Here is a 15,581-nt window from a genome sequence, read left to right on the forward strand (position 1 = left end):
CTCATAGTACCGCTATACCCCCACACACACTATAATCTTCTCATAGTACCGCCATACCCCCACGCACAGTATAATGTTCCTACAGTACCGCCATACCCCCACACACAGTATAATGTGTTATGGTTCTCAATGGCAAGAGAACATAGCCCAGCAACATAAGAACTAGCTCTTGGAAGGATGGAAACTAAACTGACCATGAACTAAACCTGCCGCACAACTAACAGTAGCCGGGTAGCGTTGCCTACGTTTTATCCCTAGACGCCCAGCGCCAGCCGGAGGACTACCTAATCCTGGCAGAGGAAAATCTAGTCCTGACTCACCTCTAGAGAAATTTCCCCGAAAGGCAGACAGAGGCCCCCACATATATTGGCGGTGATTTTAGATGAAATGACAAACGTAGTATGAAAATAGGTTTAGCAAAATTGAGGTCCACTTACTAGATAGCAGGAAGACAGAAAGGGTACTTTCATGGTCAGCTGAAAACCCTATCAAAACACCATCCTGAAATTACTTTAAGACTCTAGTATTAACTCATAACCTTAGAGTGGCAATTTCAGATCACAAGAGCTTTCCAGACACAGAAACGAAACTACAGCTGTGAACTGGAACAAAATACAAAAACAAACGAGGACTAAAGTCCAACTTAGCTGGGAGTTGTCTAGCAGCAGGAACATGCACAGAAAGGCTTCTGATTACAATGTTGACCGGCATGGAAGTGACAGAGGAGCAAGGCTAAATAGCGACTCCCACATCCTAATAGGAACAGGTGAACAGAAAGGATGATGCACACAAGTTCAGTTCCACCAGTGGCCACCGGGGGAGCCCAAAATCCAATTTCACAACAATAATGTTCTCATAGTACCGCCATACCCCCCCACACAGTATAATGTTCTCATAGTACCGGTATACCCCCACACACACTATAATCTTCTCATAGTACCGCCATACCCCCCACACACAGTATAACGTTCCTACAGTACCGCCATACCCCAACACACAGTATAATGTTCTCATAGTACCGCTGTACCCCCACACACAGTATCATGTTCTCATAGTACCCCCATACCCCCACACACAGTATAATGTGTTATGACCCCAATGGCGAGGGTCTCAGAGGAACGTGGAAGTCTGCAGAATACAAAAATCCAGCTCATAGGGCAGTGGTAACTGGGTTGACCATATATCTACTCCTAACGCCAACACTAGAAGTAGCCGGGGATCATTCCTACGTTGATTCTAGATGACACGCGCCAGCCGGAGAATCTAGCTACCCCTAGTAGAGGAAAACAAAGACCTTTCTTGCCTCCAGAGAAGGGGACCCCAAAGCTGGATAGAAGCCCCCCACAAATAATGACGGTGAGGTAAGAGGAAATGACAAACACAGAAATGAACCAGGTTTAGCACAGAGAGGCCCGCTTACTGATAGCAGAATAAAGAAAGGTAACTTATATGGTCAACAAAAACCCTATCAAAATCCACACTGGAAATTCAAGAACCCCCGAACCGTCTAACGGTCCGGGGGGAGAACACCAGCCCCCTAGAGCTTCCAGCAAAGGTCAGGAAATAGATTTGGAACAAGCTGGACAAAAATACAAAACCAAAACAAATAGCAAAAAGCAAAAGGCAGACTTAGCTGATATAACTGGAACCAGGATCAGTAGACAAGAGCACAGCAGACTAGCTCTGATAACTACGTTGCCAGGCATTGAACTGAAGGTCCAGGGAGCTTATATAGCAACACCCCTAACTAACGACCCAGGTGTGGATAAAAGGAATGACAGAAAAACCAGAGTCAAAAAAATAGTAACCACTAGAGGGAGCAAAAAGCAAATTCACAACAGTACCCCCCCCTTAGTGAGGGGTCACCGAACCCTCACCACGACCACCAGGGCGATCAGGATGAGCGGCATGAAAGGCACGAACTAAATCGGCCGCATGAACATCAGAGGCGACCACCCAGGAATTATCCTCCTGACCATAGCCCTTCCACTTGACCAGGTACTGAAGCCTCCGCCTGGAGAGGCGAGAATCCAAGATCTTCTCCACCACGTACTCCAACTCGCCCTCAACCAACACCGGAGCAGGAGGCTCAGCAGAAGGAACTACAGGCACAATGTACCGCCGCAACAAGGACCTATGAAATACATTGTGAATAGCAAACGACACAGGAAGATCCAGACAAAAAGATACAGGATTAAGGATTTCCAATATCTTGTAAGGCCCAATAAAACGAGGTTTAAATTTGGGAGAGGAGACCTTCATAGGAACAAAGCGGGAAGAAAGCCATACCAAATCCCCAACGCGTAGTCGGGGACCCACACCGCGGCGGTGGTTGGCAAAGCGCTGAGCCTTCTCCTGTGACAACTTCAAGTTGTCCACCACATGATTCCAGATCTGCTGCAACCTATCCACCACAGAATCCACCCCAGGACAGTCAGAAGGCTCCACATGACCCGAAGAAAAGCGAGGATGGAAACCAGAGTTGCAGAAAAAAGGCGAAACCAAGGTGGCGGAACTAGCCCGATTATTAAGGGCAAACTCAGCCAACGGCAAGAATGTCACCCAATCGTCCTGATCAGCAGAGACAAAACACCTCAAATAAGCCTCCAAAGTCTGATTGGTTCGCTCCGTCTGTCCATTAGTCTGAGGATGGAAAGCAGACGAAAACGACAAATCAATGCCCATCCTACTACAAAAGGATCGCCAGAACCTAGAAACGAACTGGGATCCTCTGTCTGACACAATATTCTCAGGGATGCCGTGCAAACGAACCACGTTCTGGAAAAACACAGGAACCAGATCGGAAGAGGAAGGCAGCTTAGGCAAAGGAACCAAATGGACCATCTTGGAGAAGCGATCACATATCACCCAGATAACGGACATGCCCTGAGATAGCGGAAGATCAGAAATGAAATCCATGGAGATATGTGTCCAAGGTCTCTTCGGGACAGGCAAGGGCAAGAGCAAACCGCTGGCACGAGAACAGCAAGGCTTAGCTCGAGCACAAGTCCCACAGGACTGCACAAATGACCGCACATCCCTTGACAAGGAAGGCCACCAAAAGGACCTGGCCACCAGATCTCTGGTGCCAAAAATTCCCGGGTGACCTGCCAACACCGAGGAATGAACCTCGGAAATGACTCTGCTGGTCCACTTATCCGGGACAAACAGTCTGTCAGGTGGACAAGACTCAGGCCTATCAGCCTGAAATCTCTGCAACACACGTCGCAGATCCGGAGAAATAGCTGACAAGATAACTCCATCTTTAAGAATACCAACAGGATCCGCGACTCCAGGAGCATCAGGCACAAAGCTCCTAGAAAGAGCATCGGCCTTCACATTCTTTGAACCTGGTAAATACGAGACAACAAAATCAAAGCGGGAGAAAAACAATGACCAGCGGGCCTGTCTCGGATTAAGGCGTTTAGCAGACTCGAGATACATCAGATTTTTGTGATCAGTCAAGACCACCACACGATGCTTAGCACCCTCGAGCCAATGACGCCACTCCTCAAATGCCCATTTCATGGCCAACAACTCCCGATTGCCCACATCATAATTTCGCTCGGCAGGCGAAAACTTCCTAGAGAAAAAGGCACAAGGTTTCATAACAGAGCAACCAGGGCCTCTCTGCGACAAAACGGCCCCTGCCCCAATCTCCGAAGCATCCACCTCAACCTGAAAGGGAAGTGAGACGTCAGGCTGGCACAAAACAGGCGCCGAAGTAAACCGGCGTTTCAACTCCTGGAAAGCCTCCACGGCAGCAGGAGCCCAGTTAGCTACATCGGAGCCCTTCTTGGTCATATCCGTCAAAGGTTTCACAATGCTAGAAAAATTAGCGATAAAACGACGGTAGAAGTTAGCGAAGCCCAAGAACTTCTGAAGACTCTTAACTGACGAGGGCTGAGTCCAATCAAGAATAGCTCGGACCTTAACTGGGTCCATCTCCACAGCAGAAGGGGAAAAAATGAACCCCAAAAAGGGAACCTTCTGTACACCAAAGAGACACTTTGAGCCCTTGACAAACAAAGAATTTTCACGCAAAATTTTAAAGACCAACCTGACCTGCTCCACATGCGAATCCCAATTATCAGAAAAAAACAAAATATCATCCAGATAAACAATCAAAAATTTATCCAGATACTTCCGGAAAATGTCATGCATAAAGGACTGAAAAACTGAAGGCGCATTGGAGAGCCCAAAAGGCATCACCAAGTACTCAAAATGACCTTCGGGCGTATTGAATGCGGTTTTCCATTCATCACCTTGCTTAATGCGCACAAGGTTGTACGCACCACGAAGGTCTATCTTGGTGAACCACTTGGCACCCTTAATCCGGGCAAACAAGTCAGACAACAGCGGTAAAGGATACTGAAATTTGACAGTGATCTTATTTAAAAGCCGATAATCAATACAAGGTCTCAAAGATCCGTCCTTTTTTGCCACAAAAAAGAATCCCGCACCAAGAGGGGAAGAAGACGGACGAATATGTCCTTTCTCCAGAGACTCCTTGATATATGAACGCATAGCGGTATGTTCAGGTACCGACAGATTAAACAGTCTTCCCTTAGGAAATTTACTGCCTGGGATCAAATCTATAGCACAGTCACAGTCCCTATGAGGAGGCAGTGCACTGGACTCAGACTCACTGAAGACATCCTGATAATCAGACAAATACTCCGGAACTTCCGAAGGCGTAGAAGAAGCAATAGACACAGGCAGGGAATCCCCATGAATACCACGACAGCCCCAACTTGAGACTGACATAGCCTTCCAGTCCAGGACTGGATTATGGGTCTGTAACCATGGCAGCCCTAAAACAACCAAATCATGCATTTTATGTAAAACCAGGAAACGTATCACCTCGCGGTGTTCAGGAGTCATGCACATGGTAACCTGTGTCCAATACTGCGGTTTATTTGCTGCCAATGGTGTAGCATCAATACCCCTAAGAGGAATAGGATTTTCTAATGGTTCAAGAGTAAAACCACAGCGCTTAGCAAATGAGAGATCCATGAGACTCAGGGCAGCACCTGAATCTACAAACGCCATGACAGGATAAGATGACAGTGAGCAAATCAAAGTTACAGACAGAATAAATTTAGGTTGCAAATTACCAACGGTGACAGGACTAACCACCTTAGCTATACGTTTAGAGCATGCTGAGATAACATGTGTAGAATCACCACAGTAGTAGCACAAGCCATTCCGGCGTCTATGAATTTTCCGCTCATTTCTAGTCAGGATTCTATCACATTGCATTAAATCAGGTGTCTGTTCAGACAACACCATGAGGGAATTTGCGGTTTTTCTATCACATTGCACCGAATTAGGTGTCTGTTCAGACAACACCATGAGGGAATTTGCGGTTTTGCGCTCCCGCAACCGCCGGTCAATTTGAATAGCCAGTGCCATAGTATCATTCAGACCTGTGGGAATGGGAAAACCCACCATAACATTCTTAATGGCTTCAGAAAGGCCATTTCTAAAAATTAGCGGCCAGTGCACACTCGTTCCAATGTGTCAGCACGGACCATTTCCGAAATTTTTTGGCAATACACTTCAGCCTCGTCCTGCCCCTGAGACATAGCCAGCAAGGCCTTTTCTGCCTGAATCTCAAGATTGGGTTCCTCATAAAGTAAACCGAGCGCCAGAAAAAACGCATCAAGATCAGCCAATGCCGGATCTCCTGGTGCCAGCGAAAAAGCCCAATCCTGAGGGTCGCCCCGTAAGAACGAAATAACAATTTTTACTTGCTGAGCAGAATCTCCAGATGAACAGGGTCTCAGGGACAAAAACAATTTACAATTATTCACGAAATTCCTAAACTTAAACCTGTCTCCGGAAAACAGTTCAGGAATCGGTATTTTAGGTTCTGACCTAGGATTTCTGATAACATAGTCTTGTATGCCCTGCACACGAGTAGCCAGCTGGTCCACACTTGTAATCAAGGTCTGGACATTCATGTCTGCAGCAAGCATAGCCACTCTGAGGTAAAGGGGAAGAAGAAAAAAAAAAAAACTCAGAATCTTCTTTCTTATAATCCCTCTTCTGCAATGCATTAAACATTTAATACTGGCCTGGCAAACTGTTATGACCCCAATGGCGAGGGTCTCAGAGGAACGTGGAAGTCTGCAGAATACAAAAATCCAGCTCATAGGGCAGTGGTAACTGGGTTGACCATATATCTACTCCTAACGCCAACACTAGAAGTAGCCAGGGATCATTCCTACGTTGATTCTAGATGACACGCGCCAGCCGGAGAATCTAGCTACCCCTAGTAGAGGAAAACAAAGACCTTTCTTGCCTCCAGAGAAGGGGACCCCAAAGCTGGATAGAAGCCCCCCACAAATAATGACGGTGAGGTAAGAGGAAATGACAAACACAGAAATGAACCAGGTTTAGCACAGAGAGGCCCGCTTACTGATAGCAGAATAAAGAAAGGTAACTTATATGGTCAACAAAAACCCTATCAAAATCCACACTGGAAATTCAAGAACCCCCGAACCGTCTAACGGTCCGGGGGGAGAACACCAGCCCCCTAGAGCTTCCAGCAAAGGTCAGGAAATAGATTTGGAACAAGCTGGACAAAAATACAAAACCAAAACAAATAGCAAAAAGCAAAAGGCAGACTTAGCTGATATAACTGGAACCAGGATCAGTAGACAAGAGCACAGCAGACTAGCTCTGATAACTACATTGCCAGGCATTGAACTGAAGGTCCAGGGAGCTTATATAGCAACACCCCTAACTAACGACCCAGGTGTGGATAAAAGGAATGACAGAAAAACCAGAGTCAAAAAACTAGTAACCACTAGAGGGAGCAAAAAGCAAATTCACAACAATAATGTTCCTACAGTACCGCCATACCCCCACACACAGTGTAATGTTCTCATAGTACCACCATACCCCCACACACAGTATAATGTTCTCATAGTACCGCCATACCCCCACACACAGTATAATGTTCTCATAGTACCGCCATACCCCCACACACAGTATAATGTTCTCACAGTACTGCCATACCCCCGCACACAGTATAATGTTCCTACAGTACCTCCATTCCCCCACACACAGTATAATGTACTCATAGTACCGCCATACCCCCACACAACAGTATAATGTTCCTGCAGTACCGCCATACCCCAACACACAGTATAATGTTCTCATAGTACCGCTGTACCCCCACACACAGTATAATCTTCTCATAGTACCGCCATACCCCCACGCACAGTATGTTCTCATAGTACCGCCATACCCCCACACACAGTATAATGTTCTCATAGTACCCCCATACCCCCACACACAGTATAATGTTCCTACAGTACCGCCATACCCCCACACACAGTGTAATGTTCTCATAGTACCACCATACCTCCACACACAGTATAATGTTCTCATAGTACCGCCATACCCCCACACACAGTATAATGTTCTCATAGTACCGCCATACCCCCACACACAGTATAATGTTCTCACAGTACCGCCATACCCCCGCACACAGTATAATGTTCCTACAGTACCTCCATACCCCCACACATAGTTTAATGTACCTACAGTACCGCCATACCCCCACACATAGTATAATGTTCCTGCAGTACCGCCATACCCCCACACAGTATAATGTTCTCATAGTACCGCCATACCCCCACACACAGTATAATCTTCTCATAGTACCGCCATACCCCCTTACAGTATAATGTTCCTACAGTACCGCTATACCCCCACACACACTATAATGTTCTCATAGTACCGCCATACCCCCACACAGTATAATGTTCTCATAGTACCGCCATACCCCCACACAGTATAATGTTCTCATAGTACCACTATACCCCCACGCACAGTATAATATTCTCATAGTACCGCCATACCCCCACACACAGTATAATGTTCCTATAGTACCGCCATACCCCCAATTTCTAATGTTCCCACAATACTGCCCCCTACATGCTCAATATGGTACCATCCACCTCACTGACTACCTCCGACCACCAACAGTTAATTAATAAATGCTCACTTAGCCTCATTCTTGGTTCAAATACTAATGAATCCAGGATCTATGAGATATTTACCATACGATAGTTGGATAGGCGGGAGTGTATCATCCAAAACGGTAGCCCACTTGATTGCTATGATGCCTATGAATTGACAGGGCTCGGTGGGGTGTGGTATTGGTCACCCTCTCGTTCCCATCATAATAATTTCAGCTAAAGGGCAAGTAGGAAGAGAGAGGCTAAGTGCCAGAATTGGTGCATCTTAGAGATGTGCCTTTTCCGTGCAGCTGAGAGCTGATAATTTTAGCCTGGGGGCACAGTATCCATGGCCCCTTCCTAGGCTACTAATGTCAACCTGCAACTGTCTGCATAGCCTTTGCTGGTTATTAAATATAGCCGCAAACTACGTCACTTTTTTAGAGGAGTCCCCCATTTTTATAGCCACTAAAGGCTAAGTATACAGCTGTGAGCTGATATTACTAGCCTGGGAAGCTCCATGGGTATTACCCCTTCCTAGCCTGTAAACAAACTTCTGTGTGTGCATCAGACCTGAGATCTAACGTGATAGAAGATTACAGTGCGGGGAAGACGGGAAACCTTCATATAGACGGCCGGTGGTGATGGAGTCAGTGACCGACTCTGGCCTAATACAGGTCCTTCTCAAAAAATTAGCATATAGTGTTAAATTTCATTATTTACCATAATGTAATGATTACAATTAAACTTTCATATATTATAGATTCATTATCCACCAACTGAAATTTGTCAGGTCTTTTATTGTTTTAATACTGATGATTTTGGCCTACAACTCCTGATAACCCAAAAAACCTGTCTCAATAAATTAGCATATCAAGAAAAGGTTCTCTAAATCAGAGGTCCCCAACCTTTTTTGCACCAGGGACCGGCTTTAAGCAAGACCAGTTTTCCATGGCCCGGTGGGGGTGGGGCAGGGGCGGGGCTTTGGTCATATGGGGGTGGGGTTATGGAGGGATGGAGCTTAGTGCATACTTATCATATAATTATGACATTTATAATGAGAATGTGATTCAACTTACCATAGGTTCAGAATGAGTGGGAGCACCATGCTTGTTTCCCTGGTGCTCTGCACCATTATTGCCCCATAGCTGTGCCATATAGTGCTCTGCACCATTATTGCCCCATAGCTGTGCCATACAGTGCTCTGCACTGTTTATTATTGCCCCATAGCTGTGCCATACAGTGCTCTGCACTGTTTATTATTGCCCCATAGCTGTGCCATACAGTGCTCTGCACTGTTTATTATTGCCCCATAGCTGTGCCATACAGTGCTCTGCACCGTTTATTATTGCCCCATAGCTGTGCCATACAGTGCTCTGCACCGTTCATAATTGCCCCATAGCTGTGCCATATAGTGCTCTGCACCGTTCATAATTGCCCCATAGCTGTGCCATATAGTGCTCTGCACCGTTCATAATTGCCCCATAGCTGTGCCATACAGTGCTCTGCACCATTATTGCCCCATAGCTGTGCCGTATAGTGCTCTGCACCATTATTGCCCCATAGCTGTGCCATATAGTGCTCTGCACCATTATTGCCCCATAGCTGTGCCATACAGTGCTCTGCACCATTATTGCCCCATAGCTGTGCCATATAGTGCTCTGCACCGTCCATTATTGCCCCATAGCTGTGCCATATAGTGCTCTGCACCATTGCCCCATAGCTGTGCCATATAGTGCTCTGCACCATTATTGCCCCATAGCTGTGCCATATAGTGCTCTGCACCATTATTGCCCCATAGCTGTGCCATATAGTGCTCTGCACCGTTGCCCCATAGCTGTGCCATATAGTGCTCTGCACCATTGCCCCATAGCTGTGCCATATAGTGCTCTGCACCGTCCATTATTGCCCCATAGCTGTGCTGCTGCTGCTGCAATAAAAATAATAAAACACATACTCACCTGTCTTGCTTGCAGCTCCTCGGCGCCATCTTCCCGGCGTCTCTCTGCACTGACTGATCAGGCAGAGGGCGCCGCGCACACTATATGCGTCATCGCGCCCTCTGCCTGCACAGTCAGAGCGGAGAGACGCCGGGAAGATGGAGACAGCGCCCAGCGTGTGGAACGAGGAGAGGTGAATATGAGATACTTACCTGCTCCCGGCGTCCCGCTCCTCCCCCTGCCTGTCTTCGGTGCCGCAGCCTCTTCCTCTGTCAGCGGTCACCGGCACCGCTGATTAGAGAAATGAATTATGCGGCTCCGCCCCTATGGGAGGTGGAGCCGCCTATTCATTTCTCTAATGAGCGGTCCCACGTGACCGCTGAACAGGGGCGCCGCGGACCGGCTGAAAAACCCCAACGGCCCGGTCCTGGTCCGCGGATCGGCGGTTGGGGACCTCTGCTCTAAATGACCTATTACCCTAATCTTCTGAATCAACTAATTAACTCTAAACACATGCAAAAGATACCTGAGGCTTTTAAAAACTCCCTGCCTGGTTCATTACTCAAAACCCCCATCATGGGTAAGACTAGCGACCTGACAGATGTCAAGAAGGCCATCATTGACACCCTCAAGCAAGAGGGTAAGACCCAGAAAGAAATTTCTCAACAAATAGGCTGTTCCCAGAGTGCTGTATCAAGGCACCTCAATGGTAAGTCTGTTGGAAGGAAACAATGTGGCAGAAAACGCTGTACAACGAGAAGAGGTGACCGGACCCTGAGGAAGATTGTGGAGAAGGACCGATTCCAGACCTTGGGGAACCTGAGGAAGCAGTGGACTGAGTCTGGTGTGGAAAGGCGTATGCAGGAAATGGGCTACAGGTGCCGCATTCCCCAGGTAAAGCCACTTTTGAACCATAAACAGCGGCAGAAGCGCCTGACCTGGGCTACAGAGAAGCAGCACTGGACTGTTGCTAAGTGGTCCCAAGTACTTTTTTCTGATGAAAGCAAATTTTGCATGTCATTCGGAAATCAAGGTGCCAGAGTCTGGAGGAAGACTGGGGAGAAGGAAATGCCAAAATGCCTGAAGTCCAGTGTCAAGTACCCACAGTCAGTGATGATGTGGGGTGCCATGTCAGCTGCTGGTGTTGGTCCACTGTGTTTCATCAAGGGCAGGGTCAATGCAGCTAGCTATCAGGAGATTTTGGAGCACTTCATCCTTCCATCGGCTGAAATGCTTTATGGAGATGAAGATTTCATTTTTCAGCACGACCTGGCACCTGCTCACAGTGCCAAAACCACTGGTAAATGGTTTACTGACCATGGTATTACTGTGCTCAATTGGCCTGCCAACTCTCCTGACCTGAACCCCATAGAGAATCTGTGGGATATTGTGAAGAGAAAGTTGAGAGACGCAAGACCCAACACTCTGGATGAGCTTAAGGCCGCTATTGAAGCATCCTGGGCCTCCATAACATCTCAGCAGTGTCACAGGCTGATTGCCTCCATGCCACGCCGCATTGAAGCAGTCATTTCTGCCAAAGGATTCCCGACCAAGTATTGAGTGCATAACTGAACATTATTATTTGATGGTTTTTTTGTTTGTTATTAAAAAACACTTTTATTTGATTGGACGGGTGAAATATGCTAATTTATTGAGACAGGTTTTTTGGTTTATCAGGAGTTGTAGGCCAAAATCATCAGTATTAAAACAATAAAAGACCTGACAAATTTCAGTTGGTGGATAATGAATCTATAATATATGAAAGTTTAATTGTAATCATTACATTATGGTAAATAATGAAATTTAACACTATATGCTAATTTTTTGAGAAGGACCTGTATGTCTCTAGAGCCGTAGTAGAAGATGAAGATGTCGTCCTCATCATGAAGTAGTTATTTCTCATGTCGCGTGTAATGAATATCTCCTGCAGTATTGCTAATGCCGATTCCAGGGTCGGTAAATGAGACGAGAATTAGCGTTATGGAAGATGAGTCTATGAGAAACGTATTCAGCTGCCGACTCCGAGGAGGAAACTGCTTGTTGTCTGTGGCCTAAATGTATAGGATTTATTATTAGATGTAAAGAAGGAAACTAAATACTGTAAAATAATAAATCTCCGCATATGTTTCCCTTATTATCTCCAGTAATTGTATTATCACACAGGATTCTTATGATGTTACATCGGTTCATCTTCTCATTCAGGTCTCTACAATATCGGATCCTCTCAGTGAAGATCTTCTACAAAAGAAAATTTACCTGATTTACCCATCACAGATGGATATGGACAGAGACAAGATGGCGGAGAGGATATTACACCTCACCCTAGAGATCCTCTTCCGGCTTACTGGAGAGGTGAGAGATTCTGATGACGTCACATTACATCATTCTTATCTATGGGAATAACAGATGGACAGAACTGGAGAGGTGAGGACTCTGGAAATGTCTGTAGTGAGATTTATTAATGTGTCTCTCCATTACCAGGATTACACTGTGGTGAAAAAGACCTCTAGTGATCGCTGTCAGGACCCTGTGTCTGAGGGATGGGGAAAATCCCTGAGCCCAATCACGGGGCCTCCACCTCACGCCCTGATCCATGAGAACATCAATGACCAGAAGATCCTAGAACTCATCTACAAGATGATTGAGCTGCTGACTGGAGAGGTGACACTGCTGGGAATGCTGGGACATTATACAGTAACACTATGAAGGGATCGGGGGGATGACGGTATCATTGTATGTGTCAGGTTCCTATAAGGTGTCAGGATGTCGCCGTCTATTTCTCCATGGAGGAGTATGAGTATTTAGAAGGACATAGAGATCTGTACAAGAACGTCATAATGGAGGTTCCCCAGCCCCTCACATCTCCAGGTAATAGACAGGACTAAATACACACGGCCTATAATTATCTATATGTAAAGAATGAATTCACTCCCTGTATGTGTTTCCTCCAGATCTATCCAGTAAGAGGACAACACCAGAGAGATGTCCCCGTCCTCTTCTTCCACAGGACTGCAAGCAAGAAGATCCCAATGCTCCTCAGGATCATCAGGTAGATGGAGAGAAGGTGTCAGGAGATCTCCCCTATGATGTGTAGACGCCGGTGAAGGTCTTGTGCTCAGTCTTGTTTTATCCACCAGTATTATATGTTTTATACTTGTGTAATGAGAACGGTGGAGATGGCAGGATTAGAGCTGATCATAGATGGGACTTCTCCATCTGTCAGTGACCTTTATAATATTTGTTTCAGGGTGAAGATCTGACCCATATTAATACTACAGAGACATATGTGAGGGGGGATGAGCGGTGTAAAGAGGAGATTCCTACATATGACTACCCAGGTGAGTAGTAACCACTAAATGCAGAGAAGTCACAGATTCTTCTCATCACCGGCTGTGGCTGCTTTATCGGTGGTGTAGTCCGGTCGTATTACCATGATCACCATTTTGCCTCTAGACCACAACATTTTCCTTCTATACACTGACCTGAGAGGCTTCCTGATCATCACTGCGCATGACAGGAAACCTCTCAGGTCTGGAGACACGGATGTCGTCGTGACGACATCGGGTCTCCATGGCAGCGATCGGAACCAGCGTCATGCCACGGGGTCTCGGATCCAAAGTCAGAGGGGATGTTGGCCCATGTAGTGAGGGATCAGCGACCTGTCATAAGCCAATACAGAGGCATATGTAATCAGAGCACCACATAAAGCCCCGCCCACAGCCCCGCCGCAGAGCACGAGAAAAAATTTAAAATTTTGCAATTTTCAAACTTTGAATTTTTATTCCCTTAAATCAGAGAGATATGTCACACAAAATAGTTAATAAGTAACATTTCCCACATGTCTACTTTACATCAGCACAATTTTGGAAACAAAGTTTTTTTTTAGTTAGGAAGTTATAAGGGTTAAAAATTGACCAGCAATTTCTAATTTTTACAACATCTTTTTTTTTTTATTTTAGGGACCACCTCACACTTGAAGTGACTTTGAGGGGTCTATATGATAGAAAATAGCCAAGTGTGACACCATTCTAAAAACTGCACCCCTCAAGGTGCTCAAAACCACATTCAAGAAGTTTATTAACCCTTTACGTGCTTCACAGGAACTGAAACAATTTTGAAGGAAAAAATTAACATTTTGCTTTTTTTTTTTTTTTTTTTTTACAAACGTTTTACTTCAGAACCAATTTTTTCCTATCGCCACGACAGCACCCACAACGAGAGAGGGGATCCGCCCACCTTCCGGACAGGAACCTACAGGTTAAAAAGGGGCGGCCCCCCTCGCCCTCCAGTTTGGGTTCCTGTCCGGACGGCGGGAGCCTACAGTTTTCGCTTACCCGGGCCCGCCAAGCCTCTGTGCGGTGTCCAGGTGAGAACGGCAGAGTCGGGGGCCCGGAAGCAGCGTCGGGGGAAGTTCTGTGTCCAGCTTCCCCCCTCGTCTGGCAGTGACCGAGTGATGATGGCGGTCGTAGTGGCGTTCCCGGGGGAAGGCGCGCCGCCCCGGGTCGTCCACACGCGCGCGACGCTGCAGGAGCAGGTCGGCGCTTATGACCCGGAAGTGAATTAACGACTTCCGGAGGAGGCCGGGAGGAAGAGCGCGGGACCTTTGAAAAGGAGGCAGCGCTTGGTGAGTGGTGTGCGGCAACATGTCTTCCACAGGAGACGCCGAACACCGACAAGGAGAGCAGAGGAGCAGCAGCAGATCTCATACTGGAGATGTGGCATGCGGGCAGCAGGACCCTAGCACGTCACGTCGCACCTCACCCCCTCAGAAACCGGTACTCTATTCTTTATCAGCGGTGGTGAGTTGATATCTGAGCCGTTGGCTAACACAACTGTCTCCTATACTATGCTTTTTTATAGGGAAAAAAGGTTTCAAAATCCAAGCATAAACAGTGCGCATTATGCACGGAGCCACTACCTGACACCTATTTAAAGAAATTATGTCAGTTATGTATATGCCGTACGTTAGAGGAAGAGGCCCCCCTCCGTGTATCGGATTTAAGGGAAGTAATTAGGGAAGAAATAAAATCGTCCCTAAAAACTAAACGGCATGAGAAGAGTAGTATGGAAATAATATCCGATTCCAGCCCTTCATTGCAGGAGGGTGAGTGCTCGGAGAGTTCATCATCAGCCTCCTCAGATGAGGAAGGAAGGCCTTGCTTTTCCACCGACAATATGGAGACTTTAATTAAAGCAGTCCGTGCAACTATGGGTGTGGCAGAAAGTAGAGAGCCAAAAACAACCCAGGAGATCATGTTTGCAGGACTGAACCAGAGAAGTCGCAAGACTTTCCCCGTGGTAGATACCATTAAAGATCTGGTCAGACGAGAGTGGGATAAACTGGATAAGGGATTCTTACCTTCGGCCGCAAAAAGAAGGTACCCCTTCGAGGATGACACCTTATCCCAGTGGGTGAAAATCCCGAAAGTAGATGCGGCAGTAGCCTCTACCTCGAAAACAGCCTCGCTGCCATTAGAGGATGTAGGACTACTTAAAGATCCCTCAGACAGGAAGGCTGACATGCTCCTTAAGAAAGTGTGGGAAGCATCATCTGGAGCCTTTAAGCCTGCAATCGCAGGCACCTGTACGGTGAGATCAATCATGGTCTGGGTGACTCAGCTGGAAGAACAGCTTAAAGCTAAAACACCTAGAGATAAATTACTAAACT

The 15,581-nt window shown here is 46.6% G+C and overlaps 1 protein-coding gene across 1 annotated transcript in view; it reads left to right on the forward strand.

Annotated features, from left to right (window-relative positions):
* Positions 1–15,581, forward strand: part of LOC143766910 (uncharacterized) — an 817,195-nt gene that overhangs the window by 485,752 nt on the left and 315,862 nt on the right. Inside the window, exon 4 of the mRNA XM_077254906.1 lies at positions 12,865–12,962. Coding sequence (XP_077111021.1) covers positions 12,865–12,962 — 98 coding nt within the window. The remainder of the gene's footprint in view (positions 1–12,864; positions 12,963–15,581) is intronic.

Source organism: Ranitomeya variabilis, chromosome 4 (genome assembly GCF_051348905.1).
Source record: "Ranitomeya variabilis isolate aRanVar5 chromosome 4, aRanVar5.hap1, whole genome shotgun sequence".
NCBI lineage: Eukaryota > Metazoa > Chordata > Amphibia > Anura > Dendrobatidae > Ranitomeya > Ranitomeya variabilis.